Consider the following 19,028-nt stretch of genomic DNA (forward strand, 5'->3'; position numbering starts at 1 on the left):
TCCATCTATCTATCTATCTATTTATTTATTCATTCATTCATTCATTGTAAGTCTCAAAGTCCCAATGGCATAATCCAGGTAACAGAATATGATTATATCCTTTTGAATACCACTGAGAGGCCAGACTAGCAGTTGCACATTGGTACTAGTAACTTTTTAGAAACAGAAGTACTTTCTGGACTTCTAGATCTTGAACATTATGTAAGTAATGCAAAATGTACAACAAAGTCACACAAGAAAAAATCATAATCTTTTTCCTTCTCTTTAAAAAAAGATGATTCTTTTGGTGTCTGCATTTAATTTTTCTCCCTGTCATAGGTTGCATTCAGAATGATTTATGTAATACAAAAGTTAGAAACAAGTTGCCCCAATTCATAGTATATAATGTATTCTGAAAGCTTATGGTGCAAAGATTAAATTCTGTTATTCAACGTAAATAAGTTCTTATTTAGCAAAGCTTTTATCATGAGTCTGCAATTAATAATTTTAGCCTTAGTACTTTTTGCTCTTTTAGTTTTATCTTTAATAAAAAGTGTACATCATCAGTTTTCCCAGCTTTATTTGAAATTGTTGGTGGGACTCTACAGTACGTATTTTTTTTATTAAGTTTATTTTCATAAATATAGATTTCCACTTCTAATCACCCAGCTTTATTTTTGAATGTGACTTATCAGTCTATGTAATAAACAGCAGTGCTTGTATAAAATGTAACACATCTGTTATAAAATCACGACCATGGTGGTGTTAGTGCTGGCTAATCAACAACAACAACATTTATTTATATAGCACATTTTCATACAAAAAGTAGCTCAAAGTGCTTTACATAATGAAGAAAAAAAGAATAAAAGACAAAAAAGAAATTAAAATAAGACAACCTTAGTTAACATAATAAGGAGTAAGGTCCGATGGCCAGGGTGGACAGAAAAAACAAAAAAAAACTCCAGAAAGCTGGAGAAAAAAATAAAATCTGTAGGGGTTCCAGGCCACGAGACCGCCCAGTCCCCTTTGGGCATTCTACCTAACATAAATGAAATAGTCCTCTTTGTAGTTAGGGTTCTCACAGAGTTACTTGATGCTGATGGTTATACAGACTTCTGGCTTTTAATCCATCCATCATTGTTGGAACATCATGGTGCTTTGGGTAGATGGTGGTGGCACAAGCCACCACCAATAGGACACCGGAAAAGGAAACAGAAGAGAGAGTAGGGGTTAGTACAAATTTTGAATGAATAGTTATTATAATGAATTGGATATACAGAGTGTCAGGATTAAATTACAGTGAAGTTATGAGAAGGCCATGTTAAAGTAATGTGTTTTCAGTAGTTTTTTAAAGTGCTCCACTGTATTAGCCTGGCGAATTCCTACTGGCAGGCTATTCCAGATTTTAGGTGCATAACAGCAGAAGGCCGCCTCACCACTTCTTTTAAGTTTTGCTCTTGGAATTCTAAGGAGACACTCAGTTGAGGATCTGAGGTTGCGATTTGGAATATAAGGTGTCAGACATTCCGATATATAAGACGGGGCGAGATTATTTAAAGCTTTATAAACCATAAGCAGAATTTTAAAGTCAATTCTGAATGACACAGGTAACCAGTGTAGTGACATCAAAACTGGAGAAATGTGTTCGGATTTTCTTTTCCTGGTAAGGATTCTAGCAGCTGCATTCTGCACTAACTGCAAACGATTGATGTCTTTTTTGGGTAGTCCTGAGAGGAGTGCATTACAGTAATCTAGCCGACTAAAGACAAACGCATGAACTAATTTCTCTGCATCTTTCGATGATATAAGAGGTCTAACTTTTGCTATGTTCCTTAGGTGAAAAAATGCTGTCCTAGTGATTTTATTAATATGCGATTTAAAATTCAGATTACAATCAACGGTTACCCCTAAGCTTTTTACCTCCGATTTGACTTTTAATCCTAATGCATCCAGTTTATTTCTAATAGCCTCATTGTATCCATTATTGCCAATCACTAAGATTTCGGTTTTTTCTTTATTTAATTTGAGAAAGTTACTATTCATCCATTCTGAGATACAGGTTAGACATTGTGTTAGCGAATCAAGAGATTTGGGGTCATCAGGTGCTATTGATAAATACAGCTGTGTGTCATCAGCATAGCTGTGGTAGCTCACGTTATGTCCCGAGATAATCTGACCTAATAATCTTCAGTTTATTAAAACAAAATGCCTGTAAACACTAAAATAAAAATGTACACCCTTGTAATTTGTCTGTGATGATGATGACACGTTTAGTGACTTGCCCAGTTTCCTGCATACATACAAATAAATGACTTTCAGTTGATGACAACCTAAAGTGATCTTCAATACACAAATAAACTCTACACGTCTCACCTTCATCCTCTAAGGCCACTCACTGTGCCTCTCCGCAGGTGTAGATGATTTCTTCACCAGGAACAATATCTCTTCTAGCAAACACACAGAGGTGGGATATTCTGTCGACTTCCAGCTTCTTCATTTTGCAGTTTGAATTTTTGTGGTTGTCACTCATCATTCTTCAAACAAAGAAATCATCTTTGGCTGAATCAGTGCTGTAATAACAGTGCAGTTTAAATTAGGACATTAGAAATTACAAATATATGTGTAACGCATACTTAATGCTGATCTGACTCATATATGAGAACTATAAAGTATGAAGAAATATTTGCTTTACAATTAGTGTAGGGAATGATTACTTCAAAGTGGTAATTTCTCAAAATATTAAAAATAATGACATTAAAAAACATTGTGAATGTTTACATTAATAGGAAACCAGGTTACTATTACGCTATTATAAGTTGTCAGAAAGATGTGGTACAACTTCTGCAGCACTCAAATAATTTAGAAGTAGGTTTGTTTTAAATGTCATAAGCACAATAAAGTACTTCATAATTTATTCTGGGACATGTAAACGTGATCATACCGTCTAGCTGCATTACCCTGTTACACTGTTTCCATTCATTCTCTTAACGTTATTATAAGTAACGATCAGGCTGGAGATTCAGAGGGCCGTGTGTCTGCACAGCTACTGAGCTAGCTCGGTGCTTTTAGAAGGCGCTGTGCGTTATGCAAATGAAACAGGAAATCAGCGAGAGGAGGAGGTACTGGAAAAAAGGGCGGAAGGAGCGCGAGAGACGGGATTGATGGGGCTGGAAAGGAGGCGCTCTCGCTCTGCGTCAGGGGAACACACTGTGCAGACGAGAAGGTGCAGCATGTTGCTATGGGCTGCTTGATTCTGACCTGTCCACACCGTGTCGGGCTTTGGAAGCGCTGGTATTCAAAGCGCCGCTTCGAGGCTTTTTTCAAATGCGCCCGTCACGTGATTTTGAGGCGCTTTAGCCCCATGACGTCACTGGCGTCTGCGCAGTCCGAAGCCGAGTAGATCAGCCAGTCCTCCGTCTAGCAGACCTTTTTGGCTCAAAGTGTAAAAGCCGTGGCACCGCTACATCTGAAAGGTGCTGTGACGCGCGTTTGAATCCTGCAGCTATCGTAGGTGATACTCGCATATTGAACACGATCAAAGCAAAAAAAAAAAAGACTTTTTAAAAAACAGTTTTGTAGTACCAGTCTCTAAGTTAACATACATTTAAAAGACATTAGGAAAGACTCACACCGGACGGCCAATTCGCACCTTCTGTGGAGTCTTGTCCACCTAGAATCTGCAACAAATTGACGAGCATATTTGGCGTAAGGCAGCATGTATTGTAACAATCCAGCGTCTCTTCTTCCCTATGTCGATCTTATCAGAGAGGCTAAGAAACGCTTCCCGTTAGAGTTTACAAGGCGGACGTTGTCATCACAACAGTATTTCCGCAAGACATTCCTCAGTAAATGTTTTACTGAGGCTGATTTGTATTGTTGATTTCCAAAAAGCAATGTGAGTAAAAGCAAGCTCGGCATAACTAATCACAACTGTTTTCAAAACAGAATCGGTGTAATCGACAGCGTGTTCTGCAGTTTAGAGAAAGTCTTGGGGCTCCTGTGTTAATGAGACTAAAAATCGGGAGTGCTCTCCCCAGACTTTCTAATATACTCAGATATGAGGATGGATATTTGAGAACTAAACCGCAAGACAATGATTACATTTTTATATTATGTACATTACAGAACCATCAACAACAAATCATCCATCCATCCATTGTCCAACCTGCTGAATCTGAACACGGGGTCGGCTGGAGCCAATCCCAGCCAACACAGGGCACAAGGCAGGAACCAATCCTGGGCAGGGTGCCAACCCACCGCAGGACACACACAAACAATCCAACTAACCTGCATGTCTTTGGACTGTGGGAGGAAACCGGAGCGCCTGGAGGAAACCCACGCAGACACGGGGAGAACATGCAAACTCCATGCAGGGAGGATCCGGGAAGCGAACCCAGGTCCCCAGGTCTCCCAACTGCGAGGCGGCTGCGCTACCCACTGCGCCACCCAACAACAAATCAAATCAAATTAATAATATCTTGAACAATTATAAAAGTAAAGTTGAATAAATCGGACTCTACAGCTGCATGTATATAAAAAAAATTGAGTATGTGTTCAGGTAAAGCACTACCTCTCGTTGATGGATTTGGCCCAAACGTTAATACAGATCTACATTTTTGCTGTAACAACCACAGGCCAAATTTCATCTATCTATCTTGTTGATATTTGTTGAGTTATCGTGTTTACACACAGACCCCCACACACAGACATAATTCCAAAAAACTACACTGTAAAAAATCTTTTGTTGGATCAACCTAAATAAATTACTTCACAAGGTAACAAGCAATTTAATTGATTTCTTTCAAATTTTAAAAAGTATTTGAGTAAACTTAATTCATTTGAGTTTGTTTTAACCTTGTTTTAAACTTGAATAAAAGCAAAAAATGTATTTAGCTCAAACCAAATTTCTTTAAAAAAAACTCAATTTCTTTAAAAACTCAAATTAACTGCGGTGGACTGGCGCCCTGCCCGGGGTTTGTTTCCTGCCTTGCGCTCTGTGTTGGCTGGGATTGGCTCCAGCAGACCCCCATCACCCTGTAGTTAGGATATAGCGGGTTGGATAATGGATGGATGAACTCAAATTAAAATTTTGTCCATTATTGTATTCACTATAATGGCAACTTAAATTGTGTATATATAGTCACAAACTCGAGGCAGAGTCATATAAAGGTTTGGGGCAGCCACCCGTATAATTTGGTTTCCTGGCTGCAAAGTTGCTTTTCAAAATAATACAGCACTGATGTGCATCAAACCGAGTCCAAACAGAACTGAGGGAATAAGGAAAAGGTGGAGGCTTTTAAAGGGGGAGACAGGAAGTGAAGTCAAAGGGGTCGGGCTCATGTAGGTCTTCTGCCATTGGTACGAGCCCGGACGTGACATCACAGGAGTCACCAGAGCCGGCAAGGTCTCCAAAGCGATTTTTTGCTTTAGACTAAATAGAAGAAGTTACATTAAGCGACAGCAAGGTTTTTCAATTTGAAGTAAAGCAAAAAATTACGTTAGGTGAACAAACATATTAATATAGTTCATTACAACTACTAAAATTACCTTAAATCATAAAGAGCCCTTTTTCTCTTTTTAGAGTGTATATTTTCGGACTCGGAGGTCTAAAACGTCAAGACTCATCAAAATCTCAAGGTTGATTTTTTTCATGATAACTCGTATACGAGAAAGTAAAAAGTTGAAAAGAAACTTTTCAGATTCATCCAGAGGTGGACATAAAGATCACTCAAGTACTGAGAAGAATGAACATCTGGATAAGCACATCTGGAGCCAAACTTTCAAAAAAGCACCTGACTTTGTCAGCAACAGCCTTCTCTTGTGAATGCATCTTGTCAAAGGATTTGAGGTGGGAATCAGTAATAAGAAATCATCCGAACTGCAACACAACAGAGTAAATCACTGATGTAAATAGAATTATTGAAAGACTAAGCTTTTGTCGTTTCTATACTCTTAAACCATCTTCCAATTCCACAATCCCCCACAGTCACTGACATGTTTAACGTTCTCTGCTCTTTACCTGTCTTGATACCCAAAGCATCAACACTCAGTTTCATTCAAGGCTTTACCGTCCTTCCTTTCATAGACATTAAATAAGACACACATTTCCTCTACATACGTGTCCAATAATAATAATAATAACATGGCAGTAATGAGAAAAAGCACAAGATGGGAATATTCATGAGAAGAGCCTGGGCGTCAGGGTGAGCAGGTGCCTTCTCTCCCATTACGAGAGCTCATCTGCCTGTCACACATTATTGCCTGTCACAATGGCACACATTACACTGGGGGGAAATGCAGTGGAGAATACCAACAATGTACACCCTCAGAAGTGGAATAAATCGACTGTATACTGAAGCACTCCATTGCCAAACGTAAAAGCACAAAGGAGAACGTTTAAGACAAGCGATGAGTTTTTTAATTATAAACAACACACCAGAACTACTTTACGTTTTGTTACCTTTTTATTTATTCTCACCAAACATTACATATCTATACGGGCAATGAATATGGGTAATATGTTTATCATAAGTCTAATTAAATTTAAATAAAATGCTGTCAGAATATACTAATGAACAAACTGAGACACATTGGCATTTAGGAAATATCACAAAACTTGTGAGCTGTCATGTAGGGCAGAATGCATTGTTAACGTCACGCACTCTCTACTGACACGGTGTCACAAAAACAGAAAAACAGCACAGTCCATACAAACTCACAGCCTCCTTGATTTTTGATCTAATGATTAATTGTCAATATCAAATAAATAAAGTAATTTTAGGAAGATGACAAGTCTGCTGCAGTCAGTTCAATAAACGCTTCCTTTAAAATGTTTGCATATACAGGATATAAGAGAGAATCTCAGTGAAGTGGGACTCGTGAGTAGTAACGAATAATATGTGACACTGAGGAGTTATAATGCGTAATAATGGGAACAAGTAAAAACTATGACTTCCTAAAATGGACACTGTAAACAGAGGCATTTCAGTTGTGGCCTGCAGAGGGCACTCCTGCCACCCAAACACGACACACAGACGCAGAGACACAAGTACAGGAATCCCTCGCTACTTCGCGGTTCACTTTTCGCGGATTCACCACTTTTATATGTAAGCATATCTAAATATATAACGCAGATTTTTCGCTGCTTTGCGGGTTTCTGCGGACAATGGGTCTTTTTACTTGCTTCCTCAGTTGGTTTGCCCAGTTGATTTCATACAAGAGATGCTATTGGCGGATGGCTGAGAAGCTACCCAATCAGAGCACGCTGTGTGCTGCTGATTGGCTCAGCGACGGAGTGTTGCATTAACCAGGAAGTCTCATCTCACTCATTCATCATTAACGTGCTACTGCTTCAGGGGCCGTGTCCAAGCGCCAACAGAAGATGCAAATGATTGCAGAAAAGGTAAAAGTTTTGGATATGTTGAAGGAAGGGAACAGCTACACTGCTGCAGGACACCATTACAGCATCAATGAGTCCACGATTCTTTTTATTTAAAAAGGAGGAAAAGCATATAAGATCTACGGCTGCAGTGTCCTTTAACCAGGGTGCAAAACGAGTTGCAAGTGGACGTGATAAGGCAGTAGTCTGGATGGAATCTGCTTTAGGAATCTTTGCAACAAGGTCGACGATGTCATGACTGCCTACAAGCTGCTACGTGTACTTTGCTATACAGTAAGTGTAAACTTATCTACCGATTTCATATTGCTTAGCAGTTGTCCCTGTTATTAATAGAGTAAATGGTGGGTTGTAAACAATACAGGGAGGGTTTAAAAACGTCCAAATACACGTAAAATAATTAAATAAATATGATGTCCCTACTTCGCGGAAATTCAGTTATCGCGGTCGGCCTTGGAACCTATCTCCCGCGATAAGTGAGGGATTACTGTACGAGCACACAGGTTTATTTTTTCCTTTTCCCTCGTTGGAAATGCCTTCCCCTGTTTCACTTAAGTACAACACAGTTCACAGCACAGTCACCAGCACAATACAAAAGTCTTTTCTTCTCTACTCTCTTTTTCTGCCTCCACTCCTTCTTGGCAAGCTTCGTCTACCTCCTCCTAACTCAGGCTCACTGAGTGGTGGCTGCTGGCCCCTTTTATAAGTTTTCCAGGTGCTCGTTGACCTGCTTCTGGCAGCACTTCCAGGTGTGGAGCAAGAGCTACCCATAAGGACTCAGCAGTAGCTGCAGCACCCCCTGGCGGCGCCCACAGAACCCAACAGGGCTGCATCACACTCCAGTTCCCATGGAGCCCTGCGGGCATCAGAGGCACCACTGCAACCCGGGAGACTGCCACCTAGCGCTCCAGGGGAGGTAATGCTCTTAATACGCTCCCTCCCCTGGTCCTTCTAACGTGGAGGCGTCCGGGCCGGGCAAGGGACCTGACCATATGCCACACAGTATATAATTCAGGAGGCATGTGTGTGCGTTTCCATATCAATGTAAGAACTCAGTAAGCCACCTGTCATACTAAACGGTAACTCAAACAGTACTTAGCAGTAAATAGTCAGTCTAAGTAAATGAAATGAAGAGCCCGTCTAACGCCAATAACAATGAAGATTCACACTGTCATGTTGGATGTTTGGAAGGTGCTGATTAGCTGAAACTGTTCAAAGCGAATTGTCCTAAGAGGGAAGTGCTGTATAGCAATCAGAAATTAAAACATACATTTAAGCTTGCAGGACCAAGCACATCACAACACAACATATCTGCCCTCACTTGGCTCATCATTATGGAATTAGGACAGATGTGAAGGTCCGGAAAAAGATAGAAATAGAGAAGGAGACGATTCAAACCTGCTGGATAAAGTCCTAGAAGAACCAGGCTGATCTCAGAACAAAAGATGGTGCAGATTATCAAACTGTCAGGACACTGGAGCACTGGAGTCTGAACAAGAGGAGAGAAACAAAGGCGGACACCAGAGGATCAATCAAAGTGTCATCAGCTGTCTAAATGTACTTCGAGGACAGAGCACAGTTGTCAGCCCTGCAGCCACATCTGCTCTTTCTTTCTTTCCTTCGACTTCACATGTCCTCTCCAGGTCTGCATGAGTTTTGCATTTAGTTCTCCAGATTTTGTCTTACATCCCGATCAAGTGTGTTAGATGAATGAATAATTATAAACTGGTCTTGTGGATGTGCGTCACAGGACTCTGTCATGTAGTGTCACTCTGGCCAGGGTTGGTTCCTGCTTTACACCTAATGCTGCTGTGAGGAGCCTCCAGGTCCCTGCAACTAGAATTTTATGTTGTGCATTTGGAGGAAGAAGCTGGCAAATGCAGATAAAATATGGCATGTGGTGAGTGGATTGTGGGAAGGACCAGAGCTGTAGACAGAGCCAAAGGAGCTTACATGAACAGGGACTGACCAGGGGGACAGCAGGCTGGTAGGACATCTGCATGTGGGCTCACCTGTGAAGACAAGAACAGACTGTGAACTTGTGTGCCATTTTCACTTGACTACCTGCAGGCCTGCCATTCCTTTCCTAATACAGCTCACCTTTGCCTGTTGCACAGTTTACATGTCAGCAAAATCAGTTTAATGTGACTTGTCCCAAATCAAATCGTACTCGGCAGGACGTGCCGTGAGGGGATTTCTACTTCTGAGCAGTTTAAAGGTTTGGCTGTGGCTGTGACCTAAAGAAGTTTCACATTTGGTTATTTCTGCTGCCTTTTCTTTTTGTGTCCTCTGCCTCTTTAAGACTTCCTCTTCCACTTGGATGGCTGCCAAGTAAAAACGAAAGAGAAAATAAAGGGAAAAGTAACGGAGCTCAGGGCCTGTGCTGTGAAGGTTTGCTTTTATAAACCCACGGCTAATACAAAGACAGCTTTAAAAAGATCTGCTCGTCAGTGAATTCAGGATAATAACATCTGTGATAGAAGAAAAACAAAGAAAAGAGTAAAAGCAGGTAAGAGAAAAGGAAGTTTGACTTTGTAACTGAACTCTGACGTCTGCTCATTTTTCCTCAGTCTGATTGTTTTCGGTGTCCTCATGAAGGCCTTTTCCAGAGGATGTCTGCCACTTTGTGTGGTTTGTATTCTTTATTCCTGTGATGTCGCGGTCAGCAAAATGTTCTCAGGGTGGATAAGTGACCAGTAAACTCAACACAGTATCACGTTTTCAGGCTTCTTCACCTTTTTTTCAATATTTTTAGTGACACCGTTAAACACAGAGATGGTGACTGGTGAGACTTTGTCACGTTTCTTCTCAGAGTAAAGTTGATTTTTAGTGGTTATTTTTTGATATTAGGATTTGATTTACAATTTTGTTATGTGTTCTGTCCTTGTGGCACTCAGTCCTGGGGTGTTGTAGTAAAGTCTCCAACCTCAGAGATCCAATGTCTTGAGTTTAAATCGAAGTGCAGTTTTTGTGGCTTCCTTGTGTTCCCTCAGGCTATTTCCTTTTCCTCTAACACTCAGGTTAAGTTCAGTCTCTGATTCTAATCTGATGTCATGCGGGTGTCTCCAGGGGCAGGCGTGGTGGTGCACCGTTAGTCAGGTCTGCTGGCATTTTATATCAGCAGATGTGAATGTAATTGACGGGGATTTGAACACAACAAGTAAGGCGGCTGACAGACGATACTTATGAGGTGTCCTTGTATTTATCCAAACCATATACAGTAAATAAGAGTATATTTGAATTAAGTTTAGATATAAAAATGCTGAAGACACCATTTAAAAATTACAGTAAAGTTCATCAGCATATTGGGTGCAGGCCCTGCTTCCTCCATCTTACTTTATCAGTGCAGAAGCTTCTTGGTTTTAAACTGTTTTACTGTGAAGGATGACTTGAGGGTCTCTGGTACCCAATAGGCCCAAATGAAGGACACCTTACCATTTATTTGTATAAAACAGAAAACTCTTTAAGCTGCCTGATGCTGGCTTCCAGACCTCACCTAATATGACTCAATAATATCCTCAGAAACATCAGGAGGTTCTGCTTCCCTGGGCTTTCCCTGAGCTCTTGGCGTGGCCATCATGAAGAAGGGAAGTAGTAAACTGTGACAGACATTAATGGACAACACAGGGGAGAGTAGAGGAGTAGATGAGGGCAGGACCTGCACATTGAGTCTGACAGTCTGTGATCACATGAATGCCCACCTAACCCCACTGGCTGTGTTTAACAATGAGATTGTCTTCTAGGCTGTCCCTCTGTTTACTCGTTGCCCTCCAATCTGCTCAATGGTGGAATTCTTAACACCTCTTTTTTTTTTGAATGCTCCATCCCTCCTCTTCTTTTATCCACTTTCCTTATCCAACACCTTGAGGTCAGGGTTGCTGAACTTAAGTAGGGGGTGGCCACCTGTGAGGAATTGACATAGCTAACCCAATGTGGTACATGAGGAGATTCCAGGCCATTAAGTTGGAGGCAGGTGGTCACAGTCAGACATAAGTACAAGGTAAGGGTCCCAAAAAAGAGAGAAGTCATGATGGTGGGTGATTTTAAAGCTTGTTTTAGCAGAAACAGAGAATCTTGTACATAGTATTGCCTTCAAAACACCCTGGTGGGAGACCTCTTGGAAGGGCATAAATAAATGTAAAGTATTACTCATAAAAAGTGAAAACATTAGATTAGAATACACAATGTGAGGCCTGATTTTTGAAAGTACAGGTCAATGCCTACATCAAGACAGAAGAAAGAAGACATTAAAAAGTCTAACAGAATGTTAGGTTATATAGCGCCTTCATGTGCAGAGTATAAGTCAAAGCTTCATAATGCACTGGTGAAGCCTCATCTAGCAGAGAGAAGGACATTCAATGTTTCAGCAAAGTGCACAGGGAGTCCATTAAACAAGATAGCTACTGGCGACTGGTGGTCTGGTGGTCCCGTCTCCTTGGGTGCAATCAAAGTAATTAAAAAATAAGAAATGTAAATAATTAATGAACAAAACTAATGGTAGGGACAGAACCTCAGCAAGATCCTGACTAACACAGCATGGACTGTCATTCAAGAAACGTGTGTACCCTAAAAGGAGTCAGTCCAAGGTGTGATTATACTGAGCAGTAATAATAATCAATAATCAATATACCGCTGTGATTGGTGCATCACACAGCTTCGCAGACCCGTATGTTCAATTTCTTGTTCAGTTTACACATTTACCTGTTGATTTAGTCTGCATTTGTATTTTCAAAGGATACTATTTAGCTGCAACTATCAGAGAGAGTTCACACAAAGGCATGAAGTGAAAAATAACAACACTGAGATTAAAGAAATTGAAATACATGGAAATTAAATAGGAAAATGAATTTTAATCTGCTTAACAAACAAAACCAAAAGGAAAGACTAAGAAGAAAGCAGGTGCTAAATTGAAAGAAATAAATAAAACTGTAAATAATTAAAACAAAACTAAACGCCAAAAACATCTTTTAAATGTAAATGTCAATAACCTCAGTGTTTCATTGTGCCATCAAATCACCTGTGACACACACTAAACACAAAACCTCTTAGGTTGTTTTCTTAATGGGCGATAAGAAGAAATGTCCAACCAGCTCTACACCCCCTGTTACCTGTAAGTCTTAGCTCTCTCACTGTCTGCGTTGCTCCCCACATATTCAACCTTAGGGCCCTCTAATGGCAGGCTGCTCGCTGACTCTTACTTCAACCCAGTTTACCAGTAATAGAGGACCTAACAAGAGGGTACCCTTGAGCTACTAAAGGACCTCCACTAGACAAGGAATGGACAATCATAGCTTCTCAGCTTTGCTAGTAACAATCAGACAAAGGCATTGACTTTTAAGATTTTATTTAAACATTAAATTTATTTGCACCAAAACCATTAACTATACAACCTGGGTGCTTTAAGTCTTCACTCAGTCCAAGTAGCAGAGATAAGATGTGATGACCCCTCCATTCCAAGATGGCTTCTTTTTTTGCAGGTTATTTGTTCTCAAACAAAACGAAGATATGAGGAGAGACAGAGAGGCACACGGAGACACAGAGCTCTTTAGTAATTTTTAGAAGTAGCTGAAAGAAGGGGGCAGCTGGGGGTCCTTTGAAAAACATCTCCTTTTACAACAGCATCTGCATCTCCTTCTCACCCAAACAGTAGCCCGCACACACACGCACACACGCACACACACACACATACACCAGTACCAGGCATGTTGTCTTTATTTTTTGATGTTTTTTACAGCACACTGAAAGTTTCAGCCATTGTTATTGTGAGCGCTGAAGTCGGAAAACGACGAGAAAAACACCAATTTAAAATTAAAAGCAATTTCTTTATTATTTATTCTTGGTGAGAGATGGTGAGACTGCCCCCCAGCTCAGCTAACTGATTTGAGTTTTGGGCAGACTGGAACAAGAAAAAACTGTTCACCCTTTTATCACCTAGCTTGTTCATTAGCCAAAGAGAGAACAGAAAAAAACATAACAGTTCAATTTGAGGTCCTCCATAAATATTAGGGGACATCTTAATTTATAACATAGGAGTACAGAAAAACAAAGCCGTACCAGGCGCTTCACTAGATTATATTTGTTTGATTAGATTAATAATCCTTATTTATTAATTCATAAGTGACTTTTTTTCTTATAATATTAAACAAGAGTAAAGAAAGATCACATTGATTCATAATATCACAGGGTGTTCTGTTAATATCAAGAGGTTAGCACTTTCATATAGAAAAATTAAATCAGTCTCATATTCTGTTAACATTATACATAGTTATTGTCTGTTTTTCACCTGCATTATTATCATTCTTTAATTTAATATTATTTATTGTATCAGTATGCTGCTGCTGAAGAATGTGAATTTCCCATTGGGATTAATAAAGTATCTATCTATCTATCTATCTATCTATCTATCTATCTATCTATCTATCTATCTATCTATCTATCTATCTATCTATCTATCTATCTATCTATCTATCTATCTATCTATCTATCTATCTATCTATCTATCTATCTATCTATCTATCTATCTATCTAAACATAATTCCTTTCCTACCTAAATGCAGATCAAATCATATAGAAGTATAAAATCATATACAGTAGTTCTCTGCAGCATGATTAATACAAAATACAGTCATTGGTATTTTGTGAGTTAAATACTTATAATCATCTGCGGTGGGCTTGCACCCTGCCCAGGGTTTCTTTCCTGCCTTGCGCCCTGTGTTGGCTGGGATTGGCTCCAGCAGACCCCCGCAACCCTGCAGTTAGGATATAGCAGGTTGGATAATGGATGGATAGATGGATACCTATAATCATTACAGTTAATAATGTTTTTTGTGCTTTCTCATTATCAAAAATTCAAGGTTTATACTTTGAGATTCAAAGCTAAGAAAGTGAAAAGCTGGCAATGCATGTCTGGCATAGTTGAAGGATGGCAGCCTGGCTAATGCAGCAGGTCAGTGACTCCAATGAGAGGGAGACCTGAGTGGCAGTGGGTAACGTTTACCTGGACGTGATCAAGAAAATTCAAGGAGTCTACCTAAACAAAGAGAAATATACCATAAGGGCTGACAGGGGTCCACAAGACCTCCTGGATGACAGGGAGCAGCACAAAGTGTTTCATAGGGAATTATGGGGTCAGGTTATTGATTTGTGGTCATGGAGGGCAAAATTCTGCAATAGTTTTATTTATTCTGGGAATTTTAAACAGCGCCCCATCTTGTGATCAAAGTGTATATTGTGTAATGTAAGCTACTAAATTTTCCAATTTGAAAAAGAGGCTTCCAGACTCCAAGTGGACACCTATGAAGGGGTCAGAGACTAGATTAGCTAAGTCGTGGTGGTAAAGGAGGAGAAAACCCAAAATTCATGGCTTGTCATATTCTAGAGAAAATCAAGCCTTAGGGCCCACTGTGATTAGGAAAGCACATGTCACCGTCTACACAAACATGAGGATGGTAAGGTGATTGTGAATCAACAGCACAAAGTAACATCTGAGGTGTCACTTCGCAGGGATTACGGGTCAGAAAAAAGTCTCTGATGTGTTCTGATTAAACCTCAACATTGCACTCCTTTGATTTTATACAAATAACACTTTCAATTATTCATCAGATTAAATAGCACGATGTGTGGAGTACAAGTCACAGGAGGTTCTGCTCAACCTTTATAATGCACTGGTGAGGCCTCATCTGGAGTTCTGTGTGCAGTTAGGGTCTCCAGGCTACAAAAAGGACATAGAAGCACCAGAAAAGGTCCAGAGAAGAGCGACTAGGCTGATTCAGGTCTACAGGGGTTGAATTAGGAGGAAAGATTTAAAGAGCTGAGCCTTTACAGTTTAAAAAAAAATGAAGATTAAGAGGTGACATGAGTGAAGTGTTTTAAAATGATGAAGGGAATTAGCCCAGTGGATCGAGACTGTTATTTTAAAATGAGTTCATCAAGAACACGGGGGACACAGTTGGAAACTTGTTAAGGGGAAATTTCACACAAACATTAGGAAGTTTTTCTTTACACAAAGAACGATAGACACTTGGAATAAGCTACCAAGCAGTGTGGTAGACAGTAAGACACTGGGGACTTTCAAAACTCGACTTGATGTTTTTTTGGAAGAAATAAGTGGATAGGACTGGAGAGCTTTGTTGGGCTGAATGGCCTGTTCTCATCTAGAGTGTTCTAATGTTCTAATCAGTTTAAATCAAGATGAGTGCAGTCCAACTCAGTAAGATGTGGGTTACTGGCTCCATAGCCATTGTTGTGGTCCTCACCCGAGCTGGAGGACAGGCCAGTGTCTAATAAAAAGAGTCTTCAACTCTGGAGTGAAGGGCTCTTGTTCTACAACAACACAGTCTGTCTTGAGTTTTACGTGTTATTTCTCTAGAATTATAAATAACAATGCTAGTAATCCCAGAGTCCTGTTCTCTACAATTGATCATCTGCTAAACTCAGGTCACTCAATGGAATGCCTCCAAAATACTTCCAGTGAAACTTGTGAGGCTTTTGCTGTATTTTTTAATAAAAAAATTAATGATATTAGAAATAATATAGTACATCTCCCCAATACTGATCCTCTTAAACCTCGGTACTTCATTATAAAGAAATCAAATTCTTTCACCAGGATAGATTTACCTGAGTTATATAAAATAATTTCTCAACTGAGACCCTCCACCTGTGTCCTTGACCCAATACCAACAAGTTTTTTCAAAGAAGTATCAGGCGTGCTAATTGATAATATTCTTGACATAGTAAACTCATCATTAGATACGGGGTCTTCCCAGACTGTCTTAAAACTGCTGTAGTTAATCTCCTGCTCGAGAAAAATAATCTCGACTCCTCTGCTTTAGAAAATTTTAGACCTATCTCTAACTTGCCTTTCTTAAGTAAAATGCTAGAGAAGGCAATCATTATGCAGCTTAATGATCACCTCAATAAACCTGCTACTCTTGATAAGTTTCAGTCGGGTTTCAGAACAAGTCACAGTACAGAAACTGCACTCGTTAAAGTAGTAAATGACTTGCAAGTAAATGCAGACAGAGGCCGTTTATCTGTTCCCATCCTCTTAGATCTGAGTGCTGCATTTGACACCATTGATCACAATATTCTTAGAAATCGCCTTAGTCAATGAGTGGGCCTCTTTGGCAGGGTCTTAAATTGGTTTGAATCTTACCTGGCAGGTAGAAAATTCTTTATTAGTTGTGGTAATTATGCTTCAAAGACCCCTGATATTCTATATGGTGTTCCACAAGGATCTCTCCTGGGTCCGCTGCTCTTTTCAATTTACATGCTTCCGTTAGGTCAGATTATCTCGAGGCATAACGTGAGCTACCACAGCTATGCTGACGACACACAGCTGTATTTATCAATAGTGCCTGACGACCCCGACTCTCTTGATTCACTGACACAATGTCTCACTTGTGTTTCCGAATAGATGAGTAGGAATTTTCTCAAACTAAATAGAGAGAACAGAAATTTTAGTGATTTGCAATTATGGATATAATGAGGTTATCAGAAATAAACTTAATGCATTAGGATTAAAAATCAAGATGGAGATAAAGAATTTAGGGGTAACTATTGACTCTGACCTGAATTTTAAATCACATATTAATCAAATTACTAAATCAGCATTTTTTCACTTAAGAAATATAACAAAAGTTAGACCTCTTATAACATTGCAAGATGCTGAGAAATTAATCCACGCTTTTGTTTTCAGTCGACTAGATTACTGTAACATTCTCCTCTCAGGACTACCCAAAAAAGACATCAATCAATTGCAATGAGTGCAGAATGGAGCTGCTAGAATCTTAACTCGGAAAAGAAAATCTGAGCACTTCACCCCAGTTTTGATGTCACTACATTGGTTACCCATTTCATTTAGAATTGACTTTAAAATCCTGCTTATGGTTTATAAAGCCTTAAATAATCTGCTCCATCTCATATTTCGTAATGTCTGACACCTTACACTCCAAATCATAACCTCAGATCTTGAAATGAGGGTCTGCTTAGAATTCCAAGAGCTAAACTTAAAAGAAGTGGTGAGGCGGCCTTCTGCTGTTATGCACCTAAAATCTGGAATAGCTGACCAATAGAAATTCTCCAGGCTAATACAGTGGAGCACTTTAAAAAACACATTATTGTTACATGGCTTTCTCAGAGCTTCACCATAGTTAAATCCTGATGCTCTGTATATTTAATTAATTGTCATTATTGTTCATGGTGGCTCCAAAATCTGTACTAACCCCTTCTTTCTGTTCTGTTCTTTTTCGGGTTTTCTATGGTGGCAACCTGCACCACCACCACCTAATCAAAGCACCGTGATGTCCCTACATTGATGGATTAAAGGCCAGAAGTCCACATGACCGTCATCATCAAATTCTACCATGTGAACCCTGAATACCATGAGGACTGATTGAGGTCATTTATGTTAGGTAGAATGCCTAGAGGGGGCCAGGTGGTCTCGTGGCCTGGAACTCCTGCAGATTTTATTTTTTTCTCCAGCCGTCTGGAGTTTTTTTTTTGTTTTTTTCTGTCCTCCCTGTCCATCGGATCTTACTCTTATTCTATGATAATTAGTGTTCCCTAATTTTAATTATTTATTTTGTCTTTTTTTCTCTTTCTTCATCATGTAAAGCACTTTGAGCTACATTGTTTGTATGAAAATGTGCGACAGAAATAAATGTTGTTGTTGTTGTTAAAGTGTTAATTAAAGAGAGAGAGAGATTCTCCATTTCAGTGTTTGTCCACAATGGGTGTGTAAATGAAAGGAGAAATCCAGCGCCCATGTAGAGGTTCATCTCAGGAAAGCAGCAAGGACAGCTCAATGAAGTGTGATGATTTTGATCAAATGCCCATCTTGACTTTCTTTAAAATGCTGGACAAGATCCCACTGGGTAGCAGAGTGTGCTGTTTATGCCAAATAGCCCACATTAGGGTGCCCAGTCTCAGGTGGTGGTGCCAGTGACTTCCACACCAGTCACAAAGTCACTTACATATGATGTGTGCCCTGTGAGAAAACTCAGATGTAACATTCTCAGAAACTGTGTGCATTTCACTTGTAGACAGTAAGTAAATGAACATGAAGTGCAGCACTGTGTGTCGGGGGGATGGCACCATCTTGTCTGCTTCATGAAAGCGTCTGCCTCATCTCTGAGGACGTCAGAATCATTTCTTACTGTATGGTCAAACCAAACTTTGATTCTTTTGCAGCCATGAAGGTCCAGAAGTGTTGGAGCTGCTTTGTGTTCATTCTACTCTACATGACACACACCACTTGGACACGTATGTGTTTGTATCATTTGTTGTTCTTATATACAACTTGTCTTTAAATAGAACTTATTTTAATGCTGGCAGGTTTTATTGTAATTGTAATTTAGTCTTTCTATTTTACCTTAAGTCCTAACCAAGACTGTAAATTCTGACAGGTGTGTTTATGTCCGATCTGAGCATCAGACAATTCAATGCAAAGAGGGAATTTGAGAAGAAAACCAAAAACTAGATGTGAACGTCACTGTTTGGGACTGAAGCAGACGAGGGCACAGCGTTTAGTCTTCATCTAACACAAACACTGTCAGGATTTGCCTTAATTGACTCAGATGGACTAACTAAACACGTCTTGACACTCACTGCAGCTTTTTGTGGTTTCTTTTCAGAGAGTTTTCAGGTTGTTGGT

General features: G+C 39.8%; 2 protein-coding genes across 8 annotated transcripts in view; one reads left to right on the forward strand and one right to left on the reverse strand.

Moving 5' to 3' along the window:
* LOC114643553 (protein NLRC5-like) overlaps nt 1-19,028 on the forward strand; it is a 5,922,889-nt gene that overhangs the window by 399,774 nt on the left and 5,504,087 nt on the right. The window contains exon 6 of the mRNA XM_051925772.1: nt 18,566-18,637. Coding sequence (XP_051781732.1) covers nt 18,566-18,637 — 72 coding nt within the window. The remainder of the gene's footprint in view (nt 1-18,565; nt 18,638-19,028) is intronic.
* LOC114641980 (NACHT, LRR and PYD domains-containing protein 3-like) overlaps nt 1-19,028 on the reverse strand; it is a 1,026,505-nt gene that overhangs the window by 189,874 nt on the left and 817,603 nt on the right. The window lies entirely within an intron of this gene.

The sequence above is a fragment of the Erpetoichthys calabaricus genome, chromosome 4 (assembly GCF_900747795.2).
Source record: "Erpetoichthys calabaricus chromosome 4, fErpCal1.3, whole genome shotgun sequence".
In the NCBI taxonomy this organism is placed as follows: Eukaryota; Metazoa; Chordata; class Cladistia; order Polypteriformes; family Polypteridae; genus Erpetoichthys; species Erpetoichthys calabaricus.